Source organism: Notolabrus celidotus, chromosome 6 (genome assembly GCF_009762535.1).
Source record: "Notolabrus celidotus isolate fNotCel1 chromosome 6, fNotCel1.pri, whole genome shotgun sequence".
Lineage (NCBI taxonomy): Eukaryota > Metazoa > Chordata > Actinopteri > Labriformes > Labridae > Notolabrus > Notolabrus celidotus.
The window spans coordinates 7,731,552-7,755,842 of record NC_048277.1 but is presented as its reverse complement, the minus strand read 5'-3'; the positions used below and the strand labels follow the sequence as shown (position 1 = coordinate 7,755,842).

General features: G+C 38.2%; 2 protein-coding genes across 3 annotated transcripts in view; one reads left to right on the top strand and one right to left on the bottom strand.

The window, feature by feature from the left end:
* The window catches only part of LOC117814957 (protein arginine N-methyltransferase 8-B), a 42,004-nt gene extending 27,734 nt beyond the window's left edge, over positions 1–14,270 (top strand). The window contains exons 8-10 of the mRNA XM_034686554.1: positions 4,563–4,713; positions 8,825–8,946; positions 11,569–14,270. Coding sequence (XP_034542445.1) covers positions 4,563–4,713; positions 8,825–8,946; positions 11,569–11,652 — 357 coding nt within the window. The 3' untranslated portion in view covers positions 11,653–14,270. The remainder of the gene's footprint in view (positions 1–4,562; positions 4,714–8,824; positions 8,947–11,568) is intronic.
* cracr2aa (calcium release activated channel regulator 2Aa) overlaps positions 1–24,291 on the bottom strand; it is a 43,999-nt gene that overhangs the window by 3,488 nt on the left and 16,220 nt on the right. Inside the window, exons 8-18 of one of the 2 annotated variants that reach the window (XM_034686552.1) lie at positions 22,135–22,322; positions 21,688–21,759; positions 21,240–21,285; positions 20,833–20,915; positions 20,420–20,747; positions 20,188–20,320; positions 18,503–18,584; positions 18,215–18,329; positions 17,595–17,696; positions 17,149–17,225; positions 16,736–16,840 (exon numbers count right to left, since the gene is read on the bottom strand). In XM_034686552.1, the coding sequence (XP_034542443.1) occupies positions 16,753–16,840; positions 17,149–17,225; positions 17,595–17,696; positions 18,215–18,329; positions 18,503–18,584; positions 20,188–20,320; positions 20,420–20,747; positions 20,833–20,915; positions 21,240–21,285; positions 21,688–21,759; positions 22,135–22,322 (1,314 nt within the window). In that variant the 3' untranslated portion in view covers positions 16,736–16,752. Of the gene's footprint in view, positions 1–14,338; positions 16,841–17,148; positions 17,226–17,594; positions 17,697–18,214; positions 18,330–18,502; positions 18,585–20,187; positions 20,321–20,419; positions 20,748–20,832; positions 20,916–21,239; positions 21,286–21,687; positions 21,760–22,134; positions 22,323–24,291 lie in introns of those variants that run through there. The other variant, XM_034686553.1, reaches the window with a different exon arrangement.

The window sequence follows — 24,291 nt, the reverse complement described above, 5'->3', positions numbered from 1 at the left end:
AGATCCACAGTCATACTACATACTACCTTGAAATGCCACATTTATGGGTAGTATGTAGCAGGCGATTTAGAGGACACACAGGACATAATTACTGAAACACACAACAGGAAAAATACAAAACAAACAAGAGTAACTCTAAAGAAGAAAACACAAGGCATGATCAACAAAATAAAACTACAAAATTAACAAGAAACACAAAATACTAAACTAAACAGAAGCAACTCATGACAGAAACAAGTTCATAGCTGCATCCCTCATGTGCCACCAGATTGCAGATCAGCAGGAACAAGTAATGAGCCTGTGTGCACACATTTTAAACACAGATTTGGACATGGCTCCTTTTTTGGGCTTCGTGGACTTTCATCCACTGTGGCATAAAAGTGAAGGTTCAGAGCTCTTTTTGACCTCAGTTTAGAAAACACATCACAAAGATCATCAGCTTTTTCGTTTAACATTGATATTGTTGACTATTTTTCTGATTATTACCAAGATACACTCATAAACATGAGACAAAACATACACTCATAAACATGAGACAATACAAGGCAGAACAAATTACATTCGCTTGTTTTTTCATCACATATTTATTCACCATTATGTCTGTTTACACTTCTCAGCTGAAAAACTTTTGAGGAAAATGAGCTTGGCACTCTCTGTGCAATAATGAAGATTAATTATACAGTACAGCGCCAACATATTGGCACTTATCTCCCATACATAATGCAAAGTGGGGTCGCTGTTATACACTATAATGAAGATATGGCGGTAATTACAGCTTTAAATCACACACGTGCATCCATTATAACCGCTCACTGACATTAATTTGTAAACATATTGTATAGCATGCTACAGCTGTGCTGAGTGTGACCTTGGTGTGTGTCTGTCTGTGCCAGGATTAGATCCGCTGTGCCATGCATGTCAATAGCAGCCTGTCTAGTCCTCCTGATTGAGCCCCTTGTCATCGTGACCCCAGAGCAAGCATTGATTAGACGACTCTTCTCCGTCTCACCTCTGTTCCGCTGGAAGATTACCTTTTGATCATACCTCCACTTTATGTCTCTGATTGTTGCACACCCTGTTTTCTTTTGTTTGTCTTCATGTGAGGCAGACTTTCTTTTGAATGCACTGAGACATGAAACAAACAGAAATCAGTCAGGAGAGGTTCACAAGGAAATCTGCATGAAGCTGACAGTAATGCTGCTCTGCTGTGGTTCTTGTGGAGGAAAGGAGCAACAGTGATAGCTCACAGATGAGTTTTATTGACTTTACATGTATTACAGGATGACCTCATTAGAGAGGAGTAGCACACACAGGACCTCGTGTTATTAAAGTGCTGCTCACAATACTCACTGAGGATCACTACTGAACATAATCCTGCAGAATATAATTAATTTAGCATTATCACCCGGCATGATACTACCTTTAAATATTTAAATTCAACCTGTAGAGGATTTTTAAACATTGCAGGGAGTTATATTGCCATTTTAAACTTTGAAACGCAACTTTAAGAAGTTTATTCTGCATGACCAGAGGAAGTATCGAGTGTTTATGGGAGTGATTATTTTCAAAAGACAGCCGGGGAATCTGACTTTAATAATGGATTGTCTTTACTGCCAGCAAACATACGGCTTGTTCCTTCACAGCAAATGTGGCATCTGGTGCCAAAGCCAACAAGCTAACAGTGAATATTTATTATCGCCAAAGGTACATGAAACAAGATTATCACACCACAGCCCCTGTGTTTACCCTGCAGTGTACTTTCAGGTGAGCTGCACTCCCCTCTGCTCCTCAGTAATCACAGCTGACATGATATTTTGGCACAGCGCCGTTCACAGCACAGTAAACTTGGATGTGGAACAACATGTTCTGCTCTGAACATGGTCTACTGGGACAAAGTGGTATCAGATACCCTTTAAACTCCCTGGAAGCAGGGGACATTTACAGATTTGGGTTTGCTTGCACAGAGCATGAACAACACCTGGAGCCTGACAACACTCAGAGCTCCCAGATGACTCCTGGCCCCCCGATCCTGTCCTACTTACACAAAGGCTATGGCCTCTGTTTGATGCAATGGTTATCGGGATCTTGGCACAGTCCCAGGCTGCCAGGCTTCACCTTTTTTTCTGCTGGAAAAAGCTGCACTCTTCATCATACGGTTATGTTTCCTAAACTTGTTCTTCCTTGTGCTCCAATCCAGATTTATTTTATTCACACAAAGAACTAAATCATTAAACAAAAATCAACTAAGCTCTAAATTAACGAAGCACAACAACACAAACCCTCTGTCTGAGAAGCCGATTAAAAGGACTTCTAAAACCTCTCTCCTGTAGACAGCCCCTAAGGTTGTAAGCACCAAAGACTGTGGCCAGGCTGTGTCTGACAGCACACATTACTCACTGCACCGTACACTATAGAGGGATTTCACTGTATTCTGGTGCTGTCCAGATTATGAGGGACAATTATTCTACCATAGCAGACAAACTGTGTCCAACACTTCATAATGAATTGGCGTACAACTAACAGTCACTAACCAAGCCATACACCATCATGCATTGCAGTCAAAAAGAAAATAGCAGATGGCCGACATGGAGGAGTTCAATTTGTGGCACTTTCACCAAAATGTAGAAGCAGTTTTTTAATTTGATTATGTATTTGAACAGGAAAAGCCTTACAGAGAGTACAACTCTCATTCTTGTGTACAGGTCGAGGCAGCAGCAAATTTGAACAAGGTTACAGAAATACAACACATGACAGTTACCAACACAGGTAACATACTCTGGGTCACACTGCAGACAGTTTTCAGTCAAATCATGATCCGGTTTATTAACATCTTCAATCTACTTCTTAAAAGATCTAAAAAGACCCAAACCCTCCTGCAGCAGAACCCAAGCTGCAGGAGGAGCGTACCTAAAACTCTGTTTCCCCGTTTCAAGACACACTGTGGAGACAGATAGCAAAATAAATGTTGTGGATGAGTTACAGTGTGGTCAAGTGCAGTCCAACGGCAGGTTTTCCTATTGATGATGACAGGCATGAGATCGTTGTGTGTACATATGAGACAAATAAATGAGTCGTGGTGTGAAAAATATGGTTTAATATTCAGGCACTAGTTTGGCCAAGGGGTTAAATCACTCATCCCATACACAGAGGCTGTAGTTCTTTAGTTCCAACACGAGGCACTTCCCTGCATGTCATTCCCCTGTTTCTCACTCCAGTTTCTCTACTCTATCCACTGCCTTGTCCTCTAAATAAAAGCATAAAAAAAAAGACTTAACTTCATAAAATAAAGTCTTTCATACTGTGTGAATCCATTATTTTAAAACTATTTTGGAGAACTATGCTCAGCACATCCTAAGATATCACTGAAAATCATGCTAACTATTGCATTATTATGAACATTGATCCAAGGATGTTGTTATCCAAAAGGCAAGTCTAAACAAAGGGCTTTTAGAACGTCCACGGTGCCCACACTTCTCATTTCCTGTGAGAGACTCTTCTAAAGTCACCTTGAGCCTGCTGCAAGGACTACCATCAAACCCTGAACAGAGACCTGAGTCCTGCTGGAGTTACACGGCTTCAGCAGCTCATGAATTAATTGGCCTTCTAACACAGCTCTGTACACAATGACAAGGGATTCTGAATTTAATCAGAGACTAGCTTTATTAATTCTGTACCAGGTTGATTTGCAATGAAAATAAAGGAACAATAAAGGCTACACATGAGTGTCACAAAAGTGTGCATTAGTTAAAACTTTGGTAATAATAAGCAGAAAAGTGGTGATGGTACTGACACCAGTTTGTCCAGTTTTTGAAAAAAGATCTTAAACAAACATTTCTCAACATCATCAAAGCTCAATCTGCTCATACTTCATAGAAATACTTTATTTTTATGAGAGGTGACTTCCCTCTACAGCTGTCAGAGGTTCTTTTATTCCACCTGTGCAATCTGATATGTAAATATCTGATGAAGTTTCACTTTCATCATGTTTTCGGTACAAATGAACACCTGAACTGAAGAAGTGTAAACGAGTGATGTCAAAATATAAATCTTGCAACAGATAATGAATGTGAAGATAGTGACTGATATTAAACACACTTTTGGGAATTTTGGGACAGATCAAAGCTTTTTCTTTCTCTTGCAAAGAGTTAACTAAGAGCATGATTCCACTCTCGTGTCTGCACCACAGAAGATAGTGCAGAGGCCCATAAGCTCGGTTTAGCTCAGTGATCGGAGACGGCAGAATCAGCTCGCTCTGGTTCTTCAGAGCGGCAAAAATAAACCTCCCAGACAAGCTCATTAACATGTTATAGCCTAATCTAATTTATTTAATCCACAACATGTTGGTTTAAGTCTCTAAGTCTCTTTAATTCCTTTTAAGTCTTATTTTTGTGCATTTTTAATCAGTGGAGCTGTCTCCCTGTGTTCAGTTAACTCTTGGCCTGAAGCATATTTCATTAAATGTTGGTTTGAATAGAGGTGTGCCTGGTTAACGCGGTGCATTTCATTTGACCTGTGACCTGCTGTGACTGAGCGTTGTTTGTGTTATGTCTTCACTCTCACAGGAGGTGGATATCTACACAGTGAAGGTGGAGGACCTCTCTTTTACCTCAGCCTTCTGCCTGCAGATCCAGAGAAACGACTACATCCACGCACTGGTCACATACTTCCACATCGAGTTCACAAAGTGTCACAAGAAGACCGGTTTCTCCACAGGTAACATGTTTCACACTTTCTCACCTCTCTCACTTTACCCCGGGCAACAGTGTGTGTGTGTTTGTGTGTTTGTGTGTGTGTGGGGGGGATACTACAAGGCATTGAAACTGCAGTGAATGTTTTATCGTTTTGGCAATGATAATCTGAAAACATTAGCCCTTACTTTGATACCTTTCTTAACAGATTTGAAGCAGTGAAACAGTACCTCCATGTGGTCAGATTGAGTACCTCTCTCTCTGCTACAGTACAGCAGGATAATAGATGCTTAACATTATTTGAGGGTACTGTCCTCGTCCATGCTGTGGCCCCTCGCTGAATTTATTGAGCTTTGTAAAGATGAAATGTAAAAGCAGCAGGCAGCTCTGGTTCTCAGCAGGTGAATCAAATGAGGGTGGCCTGAGCTTGAAATCAAGCAACCTTCACAACTGAGCACAGACTGACCTGTATTTAGTTTGGGTGAAAGCATTAACCAAAACGAGTTCACAGGAATAACTACATGTTTTGCTTTTTTGCTTTAAGTAGACAGGCAGTGCTGATGTTCACAGACCCTCTTACTCGTTATTTTGATACTCATTTATCTTGTTGTCAAAGGCAGCCATACGTTCAAGCTTCACTCATGTGCTGCTGTTAGCTCGCCTCTGGGAGCTTGCAGTCAGTCCTCATCCAAAACAGACAGTGGAAATGACATGATGGTAGTTACATTTATATAACACTAGATATATACATTTTTATAGTTTTAGCTACCTATCCCTGTAAATAGGCGACGTGACAGACTTTCAAAACGGAAAAATCTAAATATCTGATAGGTTAAACCTCTCTGGTTTTATAAAGATTTATTAATCAACAATGTGTGAATTGGTGGATAAAAGTGCTGTATATTTCCAAGGCTAGTTGTTTCTTCCCTTTGAGTCTTTTATTTTACCTCAGTGGTCAAATTACAGAATCCCAAAAGTGGGTGGTCCAGGTTAAAACCTTACCCGTGCTGTTTTTTTTCCACTCTCTCTGCTCAGGTTCACACTCTACCCACTGTCCTATCCTCTCAATAAAGGCATAGAAAGGCCCCCAAAATAACCCTGACACTATGGACTGTGAGAATGGTTTCAAGCTTCTTAAATTAGCCTAGCCCAGGAGCATGTCCAGATTTTTTTGTCTTGGGTGGCTCAGCAGGGGACTTGGCCTAAGCAGGGGTGGCGTGAAGTATTTTGTCAACTTCAAAAAGTAACACAACAGAGTGACAACATATAAATCATATCATCTTAAATAATTGCATCACAAATGTATAATTCTAAAAATGTTTGTCTGAAGTCAAAAAGCAACAAAAGAAAAATGGGCTTCATTTTAATGCAAAGAAAGTCACAAGCATAAGGCCTGCCTGTAATAAGGAAAGTAGCCATTTAAGATTTGGGTTGGCCAATTAGATTTCATGGGGCATGTTACCCTTAGTCACTCCTCTGGACTCACCCCTGGTCTAGGCGTGGAATCAAAAATGAAGGAAGACAATTCTCAAACTTTACAGCTTCTTTCTAACTCATATTAGTTTGCCAATTCACTTTTTAAACTCCAACAATAGGATGAAGTTTCCATATAAGCTGAAACCCATTTCTTTTTACGGGTCAGAAAAAAAGCAAATATTTTAAAGTGAACAGAAGGCTTCAGGTGGCCTGAAGTATCAAACCACCAGTGGGAACTGATTAAAAGAAGGCAGAATTGGTACTTGGTCTAAAGTAGTGTGTGACTGACCTCTAGTGGTAGTGGCAAGTATTGCACGTTTAAATGAGAGGCAAGCAGACAGTTTCGTAGTGAAGGTTAGTGTGGACAAAAGGTGTGTTTGCCGAGTGATGATGCATCATGTCATTTAATCCCTGTAATCTGTTTTAATATTGATTATTGAATCAGCAGTACCTTGAATCTTTTCCATAACTTAGCTTTTCCACTACCTGTCCTGTTGGTCCATGTCCTGTGAGCTTGTTCTGTATGTCAAACAGGATGTGAGGACTGAGTGTCTGCAAAACCTTGAAGATACAGATCCAAATGTACCCACATACAGGGGCCAAAGCTTGACTTGGGTCCCACACACAAATCTTCCGCCATGAAACTAAACAGAAGCAGAAATTACAAAGATTACAATTCGTACTCCATACACAGAATGCCATCTCATCAACTGAATTAGCATGAGAAACACAGCTAGCTTGAAGTACACCCAAAACAAACAGAGGGAGAGTCAGGCATGAGCAGCAGCCATGCTGATTGGCCGGCTCTTTTATCAATGGACTCACAAAGAGCTCGTCTATGAAGGCAGAGCTAATCCGGAGCTGCACCAGGACAGCTGGCAGAAACTCTCTTTAAGCCCCACAGACTTTTTGAATGTCAGGCCAAGCGATCTGTGATGGTCAGGGCAACGGATGCTCCCATTTGTTTTGGGCCTGTTCTGCCTCCATCTGCGCACATGAGAGAACAGACGTGAACACACACATGGATGCACAGAGGGCAACACGAGAGATACAAAGCAGGAGGGTGATGAAAGAGCAGCAGGAGAGAGGTCAACAGTGGAGTCATACATCTCCTTTTTATTCTGTGCTTTCATCCTGAACTCAAGTGGAGATACCTGCTCTTCTTGTACCATCGCTTCTTTATCATTGCTTTTTCTCTGAGCTGTTAGTTTATTTCCATCCACATCAGGAACTAAGAGGAGGACATTTATCTCTGTTAGCCCTCTAAAGGACTGACACTTTATCCTGGTGTATCTCTCCACACTCTGCTCACTGTTTGCAAACACATCAGGCCTGTAATGAAAGTGAAGAAGGTGAGCTGGGTCGAAAATGACAGTTTTATCATTGACAAGGGGAGGACAAGTTTACTGTGGCCTTCCATGAGAGACATTTTATGTGTTGCTGATTTGAAATGGACTTTTCAGGCACAGTTTATGAAGACTTCAAAGTACTTTATTGATCCTCCAAGGAAAAGAAAATATCACTATCACTTTAAAAGACAGAGAGAGAAAAGAACAAGAAGAAGGTTATTCATATTAGATAAAGGATTTAAATGTAAGAAAGTCGTGGATAGACTATGAAAATATAAAAAAAATACTGATAAAGTTCATAAAATGACATATGTCCTATGCAAGGGATAATCCGGAGAAACTAATGTCCTAGCCCTATAGATGGAAATATAAGTGCAGACTGACCGACTGGTCTGAAGGTAAGAAAACAGTCGATGTCAAGCTCAATTGATTCAACTCAGTTAAACACAGGATCACAGAGTCTGCGTGTAATCTATACACCACTACATCCACTACAAGATGCCATCTGTCCTCTGTGCTTGTTTACATCTGGGTAGTAGAGTTGTAGCGTTATGGTAGTAGACATTAACTGGAGCTACAGCCCAGGCTAGTGGCTGTGCAACAGTTTAGACTGACTAATGAGGGTGATGACATCATTGATGAGTCCACTAAATGTGTACAGCCCTAGCATTTGCATTTGAATAAGATAAGCGGCAATGGAGTATCACTGCATAGTTACATAACTGCACAATAGACCACTATTAAACGTACTGCCCTTTCAATGTAATAATATATTTATGGTAATGGAGTTACATTGGCTAATGATTGCACACATTAAATATATGCAGCAGTGAATATGAATATGAATATTACATGTAAATCTCCTGTGAGTAACTTTTTTTATTTTACAGCCCCTGTGAACAAAGGGACTTTGCGGGTATAAGCTGTTTGGCTGTTTTGGCAGCATGAAGTTAATCACTTCTACTGACACCTATTCTAATAACTTTATTGTAGCAGTTTATCTTTGTGCTGATATTCTTGTTTGCTTAAAAGAGGCATCAGTTTTCATTTCATCAGTTTGTTTCACACCCAGCTAAAAAAAATCCTCCCTGGAGCTTTAAGAAGAAAATTTGGAAGCCAGTCAGCAGACCTCGTAAATGGCCGATAACCAATCTATAGAGCAAAAATAATGTATTTATTAACCATAACTTAAGTCATTATTTACATGTTATGGACCTCTGATAAGGCTTCGATGTTGTACTGCTTTATTATAAGGTTATAAGGGCTGGTTTTTAGAGTGTTTGTGTTTGTGTTTGTCCCTGTGTGTTCCAGCACCAGATGCTCCATACACCCACTGGAAGCAGACAGTGTTTTATCTGGAGGACTATTTGACGGTGCGGAGAGGAGAGGAGATAACGGGCAGCATCGTTATGAAGCCCAATGAGAAAAACACTGTGAGTAATGTGAAGTACTGTACATGAGTGTACTCTTAGTTATTGTAGTAATAGAAGTCTAATTTCCTGTCTCTGTACTGAAGAAATAAAGTATCTGTATACATTACATAAAAACACTTGAGTACCGTTTGTAGGAAATACAATCATATCCAAACCCGACTTATTTAATACAAGCAGTGTTTCTTTGTTCAGTCTGAGCTCTTATCGATATATTGTTTATATTTAAAGCTGAGAAATTAGTCACTTCCTGCTCTGGCAGCCTGCAGCAGATTGTTTTCTCCTTGGTGTTGGATGATGGTCAAACATACAGCTGCACTGCAGACAAACAACAACAGATTCTATTGTTGACCTTGTGAGCATCCTCTCCTCCCCCTGTGAGCCGGAGAGGCCTGACTCACTTCCTCCTGTTGTCTCACACCAACAATTTGTGCTCATTCAACACCAAGGGCTGCTGTCAGGTCCAAGTGGAAGATCCTACCGTGTTCCTCTGTCTTATGTTTCATTCTCTGAAAAAATATACTTACCATTAACCTCTGGCTCATTATTCTTACCCCTTTAAAACATATTCAACTTGTTAATTATACAAAGTTAACATGATAACAATACCTTTTTTTCCCCCCAAGATTTGTTTTTGTTAGCAAAACGTACACTTTATATATATATAAATGTATATACAAATACAAAATGAATAAAAAATGATAATATTAAACAAATAAATTATACTCAATAGAAATGGAAAGGAGATACAAATCCATACAAACAGTATATATGCATAGAAACAAGCAAACACATATACATATGTATGTACACACACATACACATCTAAGGATACAGGTTTTGTTGATTGTAATTTAATGAAGGTAATAATAAATATGCATGATTAAAATAAATTGCCTGTAATACATCAAGGAGGACATATAAAAACCCAATAAATACAGAAATATTATATTAAAATGAATAAACAGGAACATAACTGAATAAATAAATGAATATAAAAATGATAAGAACAAAACAAACTTTAAATTAAAAAAACCTGGAGTTCATCCGATCACTTCAAACTAAAATAGTCAGAAGCTAAGGAGCTTCAACCAAACAACCAACGTTTTAATCTTTTAATAAATACTCATGTTTATACTTTATCTTCATATTTTTGTATCCCCTTTCTTAAACATTTTTATAAATGTACAAAGTGAACAACACGTTTTTAATTTCTTCAGAAGCTGTTCCACAGGTGTACGCCTCTGACAGACAAACATTTCTGCTTTCTGTGTTCCTATCTTTGCTTTTTTAAGTACTTGTTCATCTAAGGTTACACTGCGTCTCTAATGTGAAAACATATATGATTTGTGCTGCTTTATCCCATACCTCCTAACAACGGGCCATAACATAGACTGTATCTTGAATTTGACACCATAAGTATTCACTGACTATGAAACAAAAAGATTTAGAGCTCCCACTGCTTCATGACCCTGCTTCTATAATGTTAACGGAATGGACAGACTACAAACTTTCAAATTAAAATACACAGAAATAATTCAATCCAAATGTTTTTTTCTGTCTGTTATTCTTATTATGCTGATTTGTGTACAAATGCTGATTTCTCTAAAATGTTTTGTTTAATTTGTTATTCCATTTTTTAAAAGACATGATGTGACATAATGATTGACAGCTCTGTCCACAAATGAGGCTCCTGCAGCGTTCTGTACCAAGTTTATCAGAGTAGAGGAGGAACGTTGAGAGAAGACGTAACAAACATGAACACAAGAGTCATTAGTCATTGCTTCAATTTAACACAACAGTGTGTTTTGTTGTTGACTGGACCCACCTGAGGGATCTTCAATGTATTATCAGTAAGTGTACTCCATTAAATTGAATTAAATACAAACAACTTGTTAATCCCTAGAGGGGCAATTTGTATAGAGCAGCTTGTAAAAAAAGATTAATAACTTAAATACAAACACAGGGACATACAGACCAAAATTGATTATACACAGGAGGTACCATATACTAATGATATCAAGCAGACTGATAAGTAAAAGACAGGCAGGATAAAAACAATGAAATATCAGTGTAATACGATAAAAGAGACAGTCTGGTAAAAAAAAGTAAGAAGTCCGTAACCAATATCTAATTAACCGATCTAGTTTCAGAGTGGATGAACAATTAAATACAGAGGTTAATTTTACTAACAGGCAAAGCATAGAGATGTACTGAAGGCAACAGAGAATATTCACTCGATGTCAGTCATGCCATGCTACCAGCCAGGTCAGTGTCATGGCTGTACCTTGCAATATTTGTTTTTCCTCTGTAAATTCTGGTTCATAAAGTTGTCCTCTCGGGTCCACAGTAAACAGCATGTCATAGTTGCTGTCTGAATAGCTCATGTTTCAGTTTTGTTGTATTTTGTCTCTTTGCACAAAAGAGTTTGCAAACCAGACCAGCAGATAAGTGCACTACATATAGCTTACGAGCCATCTGCAGTGGTTGATAGTATAGCTTCTGTCCTGGTCTTTCAGCTAAGGGTCCAAGCTGACCAGGACCCCCTGTGGGTAACCTCATACAACCCCTCTTCAAACTATCCCTTTAACACCATCTTTGTCTTTCTCTTTTCTTTACCTGCAGCGTGACTTGGACTTCACCTTCGAGCTGGATTTCAAAGGCCAGCTGTGTGAAGCGGCCATATCCCACGACTACAAGATGCGTTAGGCGCGACCTCGAAGACCTGCTGAGTGTGAACCACAGGGCACCAGAGGGAGACAGAGACGCTCCCATGACAGCAGACAGACACTCTGGGTGACGTAGGTGAGGCAGAGGATGGAGCAGAGGAGGCCCTGCTGACACTATGGTCACCACAGCGCATGATGACGGCAGGAAGTTACTGAAACTGACTGTTAAAACAATCCTGAATGTAACACTGACAAAAAACGGCCAGGAGTCTTTTCAGATCTTGGTGAATGTTATTGATTATTGATGTGCGTTTCTGTGAGATGGAGTGATGTACCTGTGTGTTCTCTTCAGTATTTGTTTTCTGCAATAACCTGGACCTTTGGGAGGGATAATTTAAGTCACAGTGGAGCTCATTTAATTCAAACTGTGTTGTCTTTGTTCTTCTAACAGTAGACAATACATTTAAGGTGTAGTTCTTATGTTTTATTACGTATAGTAGGGAATGATAAACAGAAAAACTTTAATTTCTAGTTGTTTAAATTGAGTAACGTTGGAAAACTAACAGCCAAGGACAAACCTGTGTAGGTACTTGTCTGTGTGTGATGTGAAAGGTAACGTGTTTGCATTGTCAGTGTATCGTAGCTTCCTGTGAGTGTGTCGTAGAAGGGGTCAAAGCTCACTCTGTTGCACAGCTTGGACTCCACGTGTGCCCCGTGATGTTGACATGCCAATGACATCCCGTCCCCAATGCCTTGACCAAGTGCCGAAGTGTACCTACTGCTTTTCTGCATTGCTGCATTTAGCTTTTTTCAATTGTTCCACAACTTGCACACACACTCTCCTTTAGAAATTTTGAGGTTCGATATTACGTTAACAAGTTATTTTTTAATATATATCTGGACATCAGCAGTTCTAACCACACGTCTTTATAAGATCCAGTAAATAATTTTGTGCAGAAGCTTACATAATCATACAGTAAAAGAAAAAGATTCATAATGCATTACAACCCAAAACATGTATTGACCTAACAAGATTCTATTTTTTAGTTATAACAAGATATTTTCAGGTTATTAGGACATTAAAAATGATCATGTCATAAGTTTCCATACTTTCTCTGCACACCATTTCCTTAAAAATGAACAATAGATACTGTTTTCAAAATCATGTTTTAAAAGAAACATATACACATTATTTAACAAGATAAATTGTTTAATATATCAACAAAAAATAGTTTTTTTCAATACACTCTAACTTGACTGTCATTTGAATACTAAGAAAGTCTTGTTATAACAAGTACATATTCTATTTTCACAAAAATCTACTAAAAACATTAAATAACTTATAAAATATAAGAATATCTTGTAATAATATGAACATGTCTTCTCTTAAACAACAAAATAATTTGTTAAAATATGAAAAACATTATTTAACATGAAATTATCTTATTTCACGGAACACTAAATTTTGATGTGATTATATGAAGGTATCATTTTAACTTTAAAAACTGTCAAAACATATAAATGTCTCATGAAAGAACAATTTGTAAGTTGAATTTTACGGAATTTCCTGCCCTTTTTGACTGCTAACATGCTCGCACTGAAAACCTTCAGGGTCTGTCGAATGCGGATACATTTTCTTCCTCTTTATTAGACCGGTATTAAGATCCATACATATTAATGATGAACATGAGCTTCACTGCTTCATCTGCTTCATCTGCTTCATCTGCTTCATCTGCTTCATCTGCTTCATCTGCGTGACTCCCTCTTGTTGAGACATATCCGGTTATTTATTTTTGATGTGGAAGTAAAATAAAATGACAAAAACAACTCAAGAAGTCACTGTAGTGTCTTCATACAAGCTTATTTTGTTGAATATATATGCTTCCAAATTCATTTTCCTACTTTAAAATATGAAAATGTCTTGTTATAACATGAAAAAGCACTTTGGTACAACGGTTTAATTTGACCTGAGATTATTTTTTCAATCATGAAAAAGACACAAACATACATCTATTTATTGTTCAATTATTTTCAAGGCGAGCCAATGAAAAATGATTGAACCTGCTGTATCTGCCCTGATAACTAGAGAACAATGTTTCTTGTGTTATAGTAGAGTTTCACAGAGTTTTACAGACGTGGATTACAGCTGATGAAAATGATCTCTTCACTTCACCTTCACTCTTACTGAGGTCGCTGCCAAGGAACACAGTGAAGGGTTTTCCTCAGGAGATATGGAACCAGGCGGAGATGATTTTAAATATATATTAACAACCTCACACTAAGTATCAGTACCAAATGAAGCTTTCCTCTTTCTTTTTTTTACCCCCTTAGCAGACATATGTATAGTATTGTGTTATAGTATCATCAAACAGCCAATAACCCACCTCTAGAAGCCACATACATTGTGCAGAGGATCTAATGAACATGTTTTAGAAATGTGCAGCATGAGCACTGTTACGGCTTTAAGGAAAACGGCTCTGAAGAAAATATGGCTGCTTGGTTAAAAATAAACAAAGTTTGTCATGAAGTTTGCAAGTCTTAAGACTCGATGAATTGGCATGTTAGTTCCTCACGTATTCTTTAAAATGTATTGAATAAGATGTTTCACATATTGTCATGTCAACTTCAAAACTGAATAAACAGCAATGTCCAAACTCATGCACGGGTGAGGCTGAATGATTTCTTTTGATGTAGGTGCACCAGGAAGACAGGAAAAACTCAGGTCCTTTACAGGTGATGATACACAAACGTGTCTTTAATTGTATTTCATGATATCAGCATGTTTATTTACATAACATTACCACTGGTGGTAGCAAAGCAATATTAGTGGCAGTATATCAAAGTTTAAAATCTGATCTTTTTAACAGTGAAGTCATTCTTTAGCAAACACCAATAATTTCCTGCTACTCGTGACAGATAGTGATAAAAACATTTATAATCTTGTCAATAAATAAGAAATGAATAATCTGTTGTTGAGGCACTCCTAAGTATAAGAAAGACTAAGATTCAAATTTCATAATGCTTCCCTTCCGGGATCAATAAAAAAGCTTCTCTTTGTTGTCTCTGTATCTTTAATGAATGAAGTCAGAGCGGCTCTACAGGACCAATAATCTGATCCTTGTCCTTTCTGAAACAGGTACTTTGTCTCTTTGCTCAATAGTTTTGTAAAAAATATTAAAGTTATACGTGCATATCCAACACACCCAAGTAGATGGCAAAATATATGTCAATGTACTGAACCAAGACATGGATATCGTGCATAAGTATTCAGTCTCTTTAGGCTTGTCAGTGTTGAAGACTAGAGTTTAAACAGACTTAGTTTGCCTTAATTTGGTTTATGTTGTATTGGTACAAAGGATGTTCGTTTTAGTTGACTTAACAAAGCAAAGGCATTTGGATGCTAACCTGGAAGGAGGACTGAAGGGTGGTGGTGCTAGCTCTGCTAGTGTTAGCCAAACTCTGCAAACCAATAAGACATCGTGAACCAGCAGACTCAGATCAGACACTGTGGATTGTGTTCAGTGTGTTTTTTTATCTTCATACCAGTTGGTTAGTTTGCGTTTAAACTTCTGTTTCAATAACTAGGAAATCAGTAGCTTCAGGACATCATTATTAAGTACATGAAACCCAAATACTTGTGAAATGAAATGAAAATACTTTTCAGAAGCCTGACATTTCTGTTTAATATGTCCTTTTTTTATTGATCTTATGTAATATTCAAATTTTCTGAGACAATGATTTTGGGTTTACATTATCTGTAAGCCATAATCTTCAAAATTACAAGAATTAAGGCTTGAAATATGTCACTTTATGTGTAATGAATCAATATAATATGTGTTTCACTTTCTGACTTAAGTGACAAAAATTTTTGAACTTTTTCATGATATTCTAATTTTTTGAGCTGCACCTGTACACTAAAGCACAATATGTCCCTTCTTTTAACCTAAACCTTTCACAGTGTTTCTTACCTGTGCTTACAAATGACATAACTTGTATGAAAAGCGCTTTATAAATAAAGTCTGATTGATTGATTGATTGATAACTTACCTAACAGCATTTGTATTTAAATCACATTTATTTTTACAAAAATACTTGGCACCAAACTTGGCATTCTAAAATTAACATCCTTGCACTAAATTTTATTCCTTCTGTCAAGGGAAAAATAAGAGAGTATATTTTCAGTTCACTCAATAGAAAACACATCATGGAGAACTTTTACAGTGTTACAAATCAATAATAACTTACAAACAACAATTCATCTAAACACCTGCAAAACAAAAACAACTTTTAAATAACACAGCTCTGCAGGAAATACAAGATTTGAAGCTTTAGTTTGAGATTTCACTGCACACGTTTCAGTGAAAAAAACAAGAAAAAGTTGTTTTCACCCAAACACACCAAAGTGATGTCCTGAAATACAACAAAGAACTACACCTGATCTCAGCTCCGACAGTTAAATCATTGCCTATCTGACCAAAGACTGAACATGAAAGCTAAGCTAACTAGTGATAACTACAAGGTTGTTCAACATTAATTATATTTACCTGCTCATGTGTTAGTGTTCGTCGTGCACTTTTTAAAAAGAGAAAACAAAGGTAAAAAACTCTCCAAACAGCATAAAGATAAAAGGAATAAAAGCCCACATATGACGGGTGAAGGGTCTGTGGAGGCTAAATTAAAACCTTTGAGCTTCAGTCAGATGTTTTAAAATGAGAATTCAAAGTTTGTTTCAAAACACACTCAGTTTGACTTTGATTTGATCAGCTGTATATTATCACTATTTTCCTTCATACACACAAAATTACAATGTTCCTCGAGCGGTACATAATCTGGGTAGTAAACTGTTTACAAAAGTGCAAAAACATCCGTGACATACGACAAAAACAAACACTCAGTATTGATCCTGGTGTTGGTGTTCCCACAGTGCTACATGGTGGAAGACAGTGTGAAAAGCAGTCACAATAAAGTGTCCTCTGTGGCACCTGTGCTCCCACTGTCACAGTGTGTATCTCTGTAAAGGGTAGTGCTTCACTCTCTCTCTCTCTCTCTCTCTCTCTCTCTCTCTCTCTCTCTCTCTCTCCTCTCTCTCTCTCTCTCTCTCTCTCTCTCTCTCTCTCTGTGTGGTGTGTGTGTGTGTGTGTTAGCAGCAGGATTTCTTCTTTTCTACGGGGCTGCCGTCCAGCTGCACCGTTTTCTCCTTCTCTCTGTCCTCTTGCTCTTTCAGGATCCTGAGAGAAATGAAGACGCAGAATCAAATGAATCTCTGTTTCCTCTGAGAACGAGCACAAGAACTTATTTGGATGAGTGACACACCTCTGTGCTTCTTCATCATCAACAAATCAGAATTAAGTAATTAACGCAGCGGGATGATTAACAAGAAAGCTGGGTGATAACGCAGGAATAATCCCACTCTGTAAGTTGCTTCATATTCAGTCTGACAGTCTTTTGTTTGTTTGTTTGTTTGTTTGTTTGTTTGTTTGTTTGTTTGTTTGTTTGTTTATTGGAAAAATTCACACAAAGTCATTATTTGCCTCACCTGGCTAAATTAACCATGGACTCCACCACATTTTGTCCGGAGAAGGCGCTGCACTCGTAGAAGCTCATCTGGCAGTCCTGGAAAAGAGGCAACAGATGATGATGATGATGATGATGATGATGATAAAGATGAAGATGATACTGATGGCTGTTATATAGCACAAGAAAGCAAAAACCAGCGAGTCTGACCACTGTTAATCTTTCTCCATCGATCTGTGTAGGCTTATATTGAAAAGTAAATTGTAATCTGTGCTGAAAAGGTGACACTTTTTGTTCACACTGTAACCATAGAAACTACAACACACACCAGAGACGAGAGACATACAAAACACAAAGGAATGAAACTCTCTCTTATGTGATACATTTAATTCATTATAAACAATCAAAGTATGATTTTGTGAAGGAACTCTGATGGGAAAATAACTGACACTGATCTGTAGAACTGACCTTGGAGAGTCTTTCACCGACTCCTCTCTGAACTTGTCTCTCCGTCTCCTTGTCCGTTTTGTTTGCCAGGAGCATGATGGGGATGTCCTCGCCCGCACTCTCCTGTGAAAGAAGTTAATCAAAGAACACAGACTCAGAGATGCTGATACCAAGAGGTGGATGGTTAAAGTAGGTCGCAGCCCGATGGTACTCAGACTGGCATTCAGTGGATGATGAAATTGTTTCTCATCACAAATAACAACAAAGAGGAACTCATTCAGGGTGTTAAATGTGACTTAAGACATTTTCATATCGCCAATTTCTAGCTGAGAATTTTACACCATTGCATTGTCTCGCTTTTGATATAAATGTCAAAGAGTGATGACAGGACCAAGTGGTCCCACCTCTCTGCCAGCATCAGAGCTAGAATAAAGGGTGTGTCATGACAAGGCGGGCTTAAGTTATCAGTGTTTAAAAGCATAGCTGAAAACACAATCAGCAACCAGCTTTTTTACCTTTCACTCTCATCTCTCAATATTTCCCCTCTATGTCTTAGAAAGTTGAGGTTTCAGTCTCAAACAAACTGACACCTCTGTCTGAGTGTAAATGTGTGCAGCACAGGTTGACGGTTACTGGCGTACCTTAACACTTGTCAGCCACTGTCTGACAGCCGTGAAGCTATCCTCGGCTGTGATGTCATACATCACCACCACGCCATCAGCTTTACGGAAGAACTGTTTGGTGATGCTCCGATACCTGTGGCAGGAGGAGGAGGAGGAGGAGGAGGAGGAGGAGGAGGAAGTAAAAAGAAAGAAGAAGAGTTAACTGATACCCCAAAATTACTTGAAAGCCTGCTCATGGTTTACTGAGGAGATGCAAATATTTGTTAAATATGATAACATCTTTATCTTTATGTGTTGATGTCTCACCTCTCCTGTCCTGCTGTATCCCACATCTGCAGCGCCACCTGGCTGCTGTCCACAGTTATTGTCTTTACACTGTAATCTATACCTGCATGTACAGGGAACATAATGTTGGTAATCACATTCAGCTTAATAAGTGTTTATTGTACAATGTTTAAACAACACAAGACATGTTGATGTAAAAATAAGCAATGTGCAAATCTATTGATTTATTACCAGAAAACTTCAGTTAATAGTGCAAGCTTTTTTTTGTTTCAATCCATAAACTCACCCTGCCTTTATTTGGAAGAGGCTTTTAATTGTAAGTTTTACATTATATTCACATGTTTTTAAAAAGTTTGAATCAACACTTCTTGCAGAGTAAAGACTGAACAATAAATAAATATTGCTGATTTAAACTTGGAATATTATTAACCTTTATATAACACTAGTTAATAAATAATATGACAATTGCATACCTTTTTGGCATTACCATCACAAAAGTTTAACCCCCCTCCATCCCTCCTTTTACTCACTGGTGTGTAAATCTTTTTAAACCTATCTCATGGGAGACCCCTCACAATGCTGGGCACACAAGCACTGTACATGGACACTCAAATATTATACCCCAGCTCTTCAATAACCCTCCTTCTCCTCATGCATTATCTCGCTCTCTTTAATTGAAGGTGAGGTGTAGACCTGTTGTTTCAGATTTACACAAACTTGAAATCCTGACATAATTCAGGTCCCATTGTTGTCTCTGTACCGTAAATGTGAATTAGAGCATTTGTTATTGCAAGCCGATGAAAAGGGGGACCAGGCGATTAACTGGGACCTGCTTTTATTTTAAGTTTTACAGTAAGAAATTTGTTGTTGGTTTGACAAGTAATACTAAAATTAGTTAAAAACACAACAATCTAAAACTAGTACATTTTGCACAACCAAACCCCAGCACCCACTGTGCAACTTACAACCTTTATAAATACTCTGACAAAACAGTTTTCCAAAGGCTGAATCAAAGCCAAAGATCCTTGACTAAAGACTTTTTCATCACTTTGCTTTCTGAGCTCCATAATGAAATCTCACAACTGCTGTGTAATAAAATAATTAATTTTCAGAGCTGAAAACATAATATTTTACTCCAGTGAGGTTGCAAAATGAAGAATTATGCTTCAGTGTTTGATAGATTTGACCCTGAGCAAGGTTTTTTTTTCTCCACGTTTTAATAAAACATTTCAACAGAGAACACATATCTGAAGGCAGCTGGTTAGCTGTGACCTCTAATAACACAGAGACATAAAGCTCAATGCTTATAATCATTAGAACACAACATTATTTACATTATTCAAAGTCCTGCTGTATATCGGAAGGACCACAATACACCCACAGATCTGAACAGACAGAAGTCCTCTAGCTCATGCTGACTGTGTAGCACACTGTATAGTGTACGTGATAAAATATTATCATGTGTTAAAACCATCTGCTACATCTACATGCTCTGTAAGACTGTAACACACACACACACACGCACACACTCACATACACACACACACACACACACACACACACACACACACACACACACACACACACACACACACACACACACACACACACACACAGCGTCTGTGGTCAACCACAGGGCTGGGTGTGCTGCTGCGTTTGCTCACAGGAACTTGAGTGCGTGCTTGCACAATACTTTTGTTACATACCAACAGTGGCAGAAGTGCCCGGGTGGAAGCAGTCATCACAAAATCGTCGAAGGAGGGACGTCTTTCCTACGCTTGAGTTCCCCACCAGGACGATCTTGAAGAGGCAGTCGGGCGGCGAGGGACCTCCTTCCCCCTTAGGAAAAATAAACAAATATAAAAATATTTACAGATTTATTATTATCGTTATTTTGAGCTTACAACTTACACTTGTATACATGAGTCATTTCCTTACATTTATGCTGGTCTCTTTGCCAACAGGCTGACCCCTCGGAGACGTCGGCGTTTTCCTTTCCTCTCCCTTTCTCTTCTGCTGCTGGGCGTTGGAGGCAGGCGGGTAAATATCGCTCATCACCAAGTCTATGTTCTCCTCTTCCTCTGAGGCTCCCTCTCCCTCACTGCACTCCTGAAGCGGGCTATGGGCCTGACAGTCAGTCTGGAGTAGGTGTGGGAGGTGGTCCTCCTCGATGGAGATGATCCTCTGGAGGTGTCCTCTCGACCGACACGAGCCGTTGGCCAGGTTGAGCCTGAGAGAGTTCATGGTCTGCTCCTCTTCATCCTCACTGCAGATAGAAGGTGACATTAAAGCTCACACTGGACAAAGACTGATGGACTTTGTATTTAGTGCATCACATTAAGAGGGTTTACCTCTTAAAGACATCTGTGTGTTTCATAGCACCGATTGAAGACCTCTGCTTCAAACCCAGAGCCTGATTAGAGTTCTTCGGTGTCTGCAGGAACAAATTACATTTAATGGTGCAGCTCAAAATATTAGAATATCTTAAAAAAGTTAAATATTATCCATCAGCTTTTTTAAACAATCAAAATCTAATATATTCTAGATTCATTACATGTAAACTAAAATCATTAAATCATTTTTAAAATAGAATTTTGATGTAATGGCTCCAAAAAAACTCAAAATGTTAGAATATTTCATTTCAAGTCTTTATCACAGTTTTAAAAGTATAAATACAGCGTATCGTTCAGTGTAGTTAAGTACACACAATCGCAACCATGGGACAATGATCATTGGAACTATAATAAATGGTTCATACCTGATAACAAATGTCTTTTTCATCCCGTAAATGTTTGTTCATTTCCCTTCAACAAAACAAAGAAATAAAGACAGAGTGAGAACTCAGAGTGGTTCCATGCCATTGGATCTCAAGTTGTGCTGAAAAGCTGGAAAAAGACCAAGTACTGTTTCAGATGTTGCAGTAAATTAATTTACTAGTTTCAGATGAGGAAATTCAGTTTGATTGTTAGTGATAAAACTAAGAAGTGTTAAGCTTTACTTTTAAGCTCAAGTGAAATCACATCTACTGTGAAGATAAACAAATCCATGTAACAAATTAAGTATTCACTTAAATAATTCCACTTTCTAAAAAAAACATAGTTTCAATCGATTTTTTTGTGATTTAACATCATTAGACTCCATCATTGGAGGCCACAGACATAACCAAACATATCCATGTCAGGTTTTTGGATTCTCCTGATCCATACCTCAAAAGGTCCAGCTGTTTGAGGAGGCTTGCTCGCTCTCGCTGAAGTCCCTCGGTCAGTCTGTAGATTTCCCTAAATAAGAATAAGAATCAGCTTCACTGGTCGGCTAAGGGAACACATACAGGAATCTGACTCAACTTTAACTCTGTTCTGAATGTAGAAACAAACATTTTTTCCAAGTCTACTGGTATGTGAAATGCAGAGATCATAACACTTGTAGATGTAAGACAACAATGCAATGGTGAGAAGAGCAAAGCATGGGTATAATAAAACATTATGAAACAGGAAAGTTATCTACATGAGGTGAGAGGTTCAAAACAATAAGATCAGTGTAAACAATGTGAATAGATTCATGTTAGATCACATTTGATTGCATCCTGACCAATAAGCAAGAAATCAGAAACAGTGCGTTTATATAGAAGCCTCAGAGAAACTGCTAAAGCTCACATCTCCTTGTCCTCGTGGAGCCGCGTGGACTGCTCCTGCAGCATACTCAGCTGGTCCTGAGCTAACATCAGCTCCTGGCTGGTGCTCTCCAGCTCTCGAGCTAACTCATCATTTGTCTGCTTTAGCTTCACATTCTCCACCTTTGTCTCATGTTGTTCGCTGTGAAGGTCCTGACACTGAAGCTCCAACTGGAGATGGAGAGGAGGACAGAAAAATGGCAGAGAGAGAAGAAAAGATAATTAATATATGGTTTATGTCAATGAATATTAGTTTTTAGTATCTGGCATCATAACTTGTAATTTCATCATCTCATGTAATACCACTTTCTTATTTTTAGTTTGGATAGTTGTGTTTAAAATGTATTATATTTTTTTGTTCATTATCACAGCTGATAATGCTACCAATATTATGACCATTATTACTTTCTACTAGGCTAACTTTTGTTCTCATCTAATCATGACTGTATTGTTTTTTTGTCTATCAGGCACTCTTTCTTTGCATTTAATCCATATACACTGTATATTTATCTCATAATCAATGCTCTTTTGTGTTAACAGAGCATGAAAAAGTTTTACCTGATCTTGTCTCATACATTAAAAAACAGTCTTTGATTGAGTAAGATCAGGCCCTTTCATTGATAATTAATCACCATTCATAAACATTATAATAATTTGCTTTCTTTGTACTTATGTAATGAGTTGGAAGAGATAACTGCAACACTTCAAAATTAAGTCTTCTTTCACACCCGTAGCTTGTTTGCTTTGTTCGATTCAGATACTGAAATTATATATTGCTTCATTTTCCCCTCTTGTGTTCTTGTGTTCACAAGTGGACCAAAGCACACACCATCACAGGGCTGTCCTTTCATCATTATGTCGCAGTCTCATTATTCCACTGTGGGGGTGAACTGTGTACTGGTCACACTTTGCATAAAAGACGACTCTGAGACACCGACTAACGTTAGCCAGTTAATAACACTGAATAATGAATTTAAACACAAACGGGGGCATGTTAAATGGCTGCCACACTAATTAGGGGGGCTCAGGAGGTGTGTGGAGACGTCTTAATTCCCCTTCACTAACTAGTATTAAAGGCTGAGTGCAGGTCTGTAATTGAAGGTGCAACATAACCTATTAACATCAATCAGACAGTATCTACCAACACAAGCTGCTGCTGAAGAAGAAGAAGCTCAGTGAAGAAACACTGATTAACTTGCATTTGCTTAAGCTGTAAAATCAATGACCTAATTTAATTGAGTGTTCAAAGATGTTAGATGCTTGCCGTGGATATCTGAGTTTTCAGACGGAATCTTGCATCAAGTTAGCTTTGACATCCAAATCTTTCATTATCTACTTCTCATTTAGAGAATTGCACAACCTCTAAAGCAGCTACATTGTCAGGGAAGTAAACCAACGTATGTGCTAAGGTTAATTCAGATTGGATGTAATGATACACTCAATTCATAACACAATACAATTCATGATGCTGGGCTTACAACCTGATTTCTCACAGTGTACCTTGATAGGGTTTGTAACCCAATTAATGCTCAAGCTTTCAGGAAGATGCCACCTCATAACAGTAATATTAATGATGCTTTTATTTTGCCTTTAGCACCGTCTTACACTTAGATTACTTTATGTACTGTTTTGACATGCTTTTATTTTGGAAAGAACCTAGCATGTTCTTCTCCTAAATGGCAACGTTGAAATCAAAACAAATAAAAGAACAACCAATAGTTGCAATTGTTAGATGTATTAGCGACTTCTGAAAAGGCATGAGCTCTTCCTTTGTCATAATGATGTCTGTTACATCTCTATTTCTCTGTTACCTGTTGAGCAGGTGGAGAGACACTACTTCTAACACAGACACAAGGAAGAGAAAGAGATAGCAAGAGATAATTGTTAACTGAAGGCGGGAGGCAATCTTTGGCAGTATGCACAATCTGTTGACTGAACGATTACACATTGTAAACCTCGCTGGTCAGAACCAGAATAACAAGTTGATTAAACTAATAATTAACATTTTCATATTTGAAGTCCTGTGATGTCATTCATATATGATTTGTATTTATAGCTGATGTTATTGTTATCATATTTTTATTTTTATTTGTAGGTCTTATTCTTATGCCTTGTATGAAGAGAGCACAGTTTACCAAAG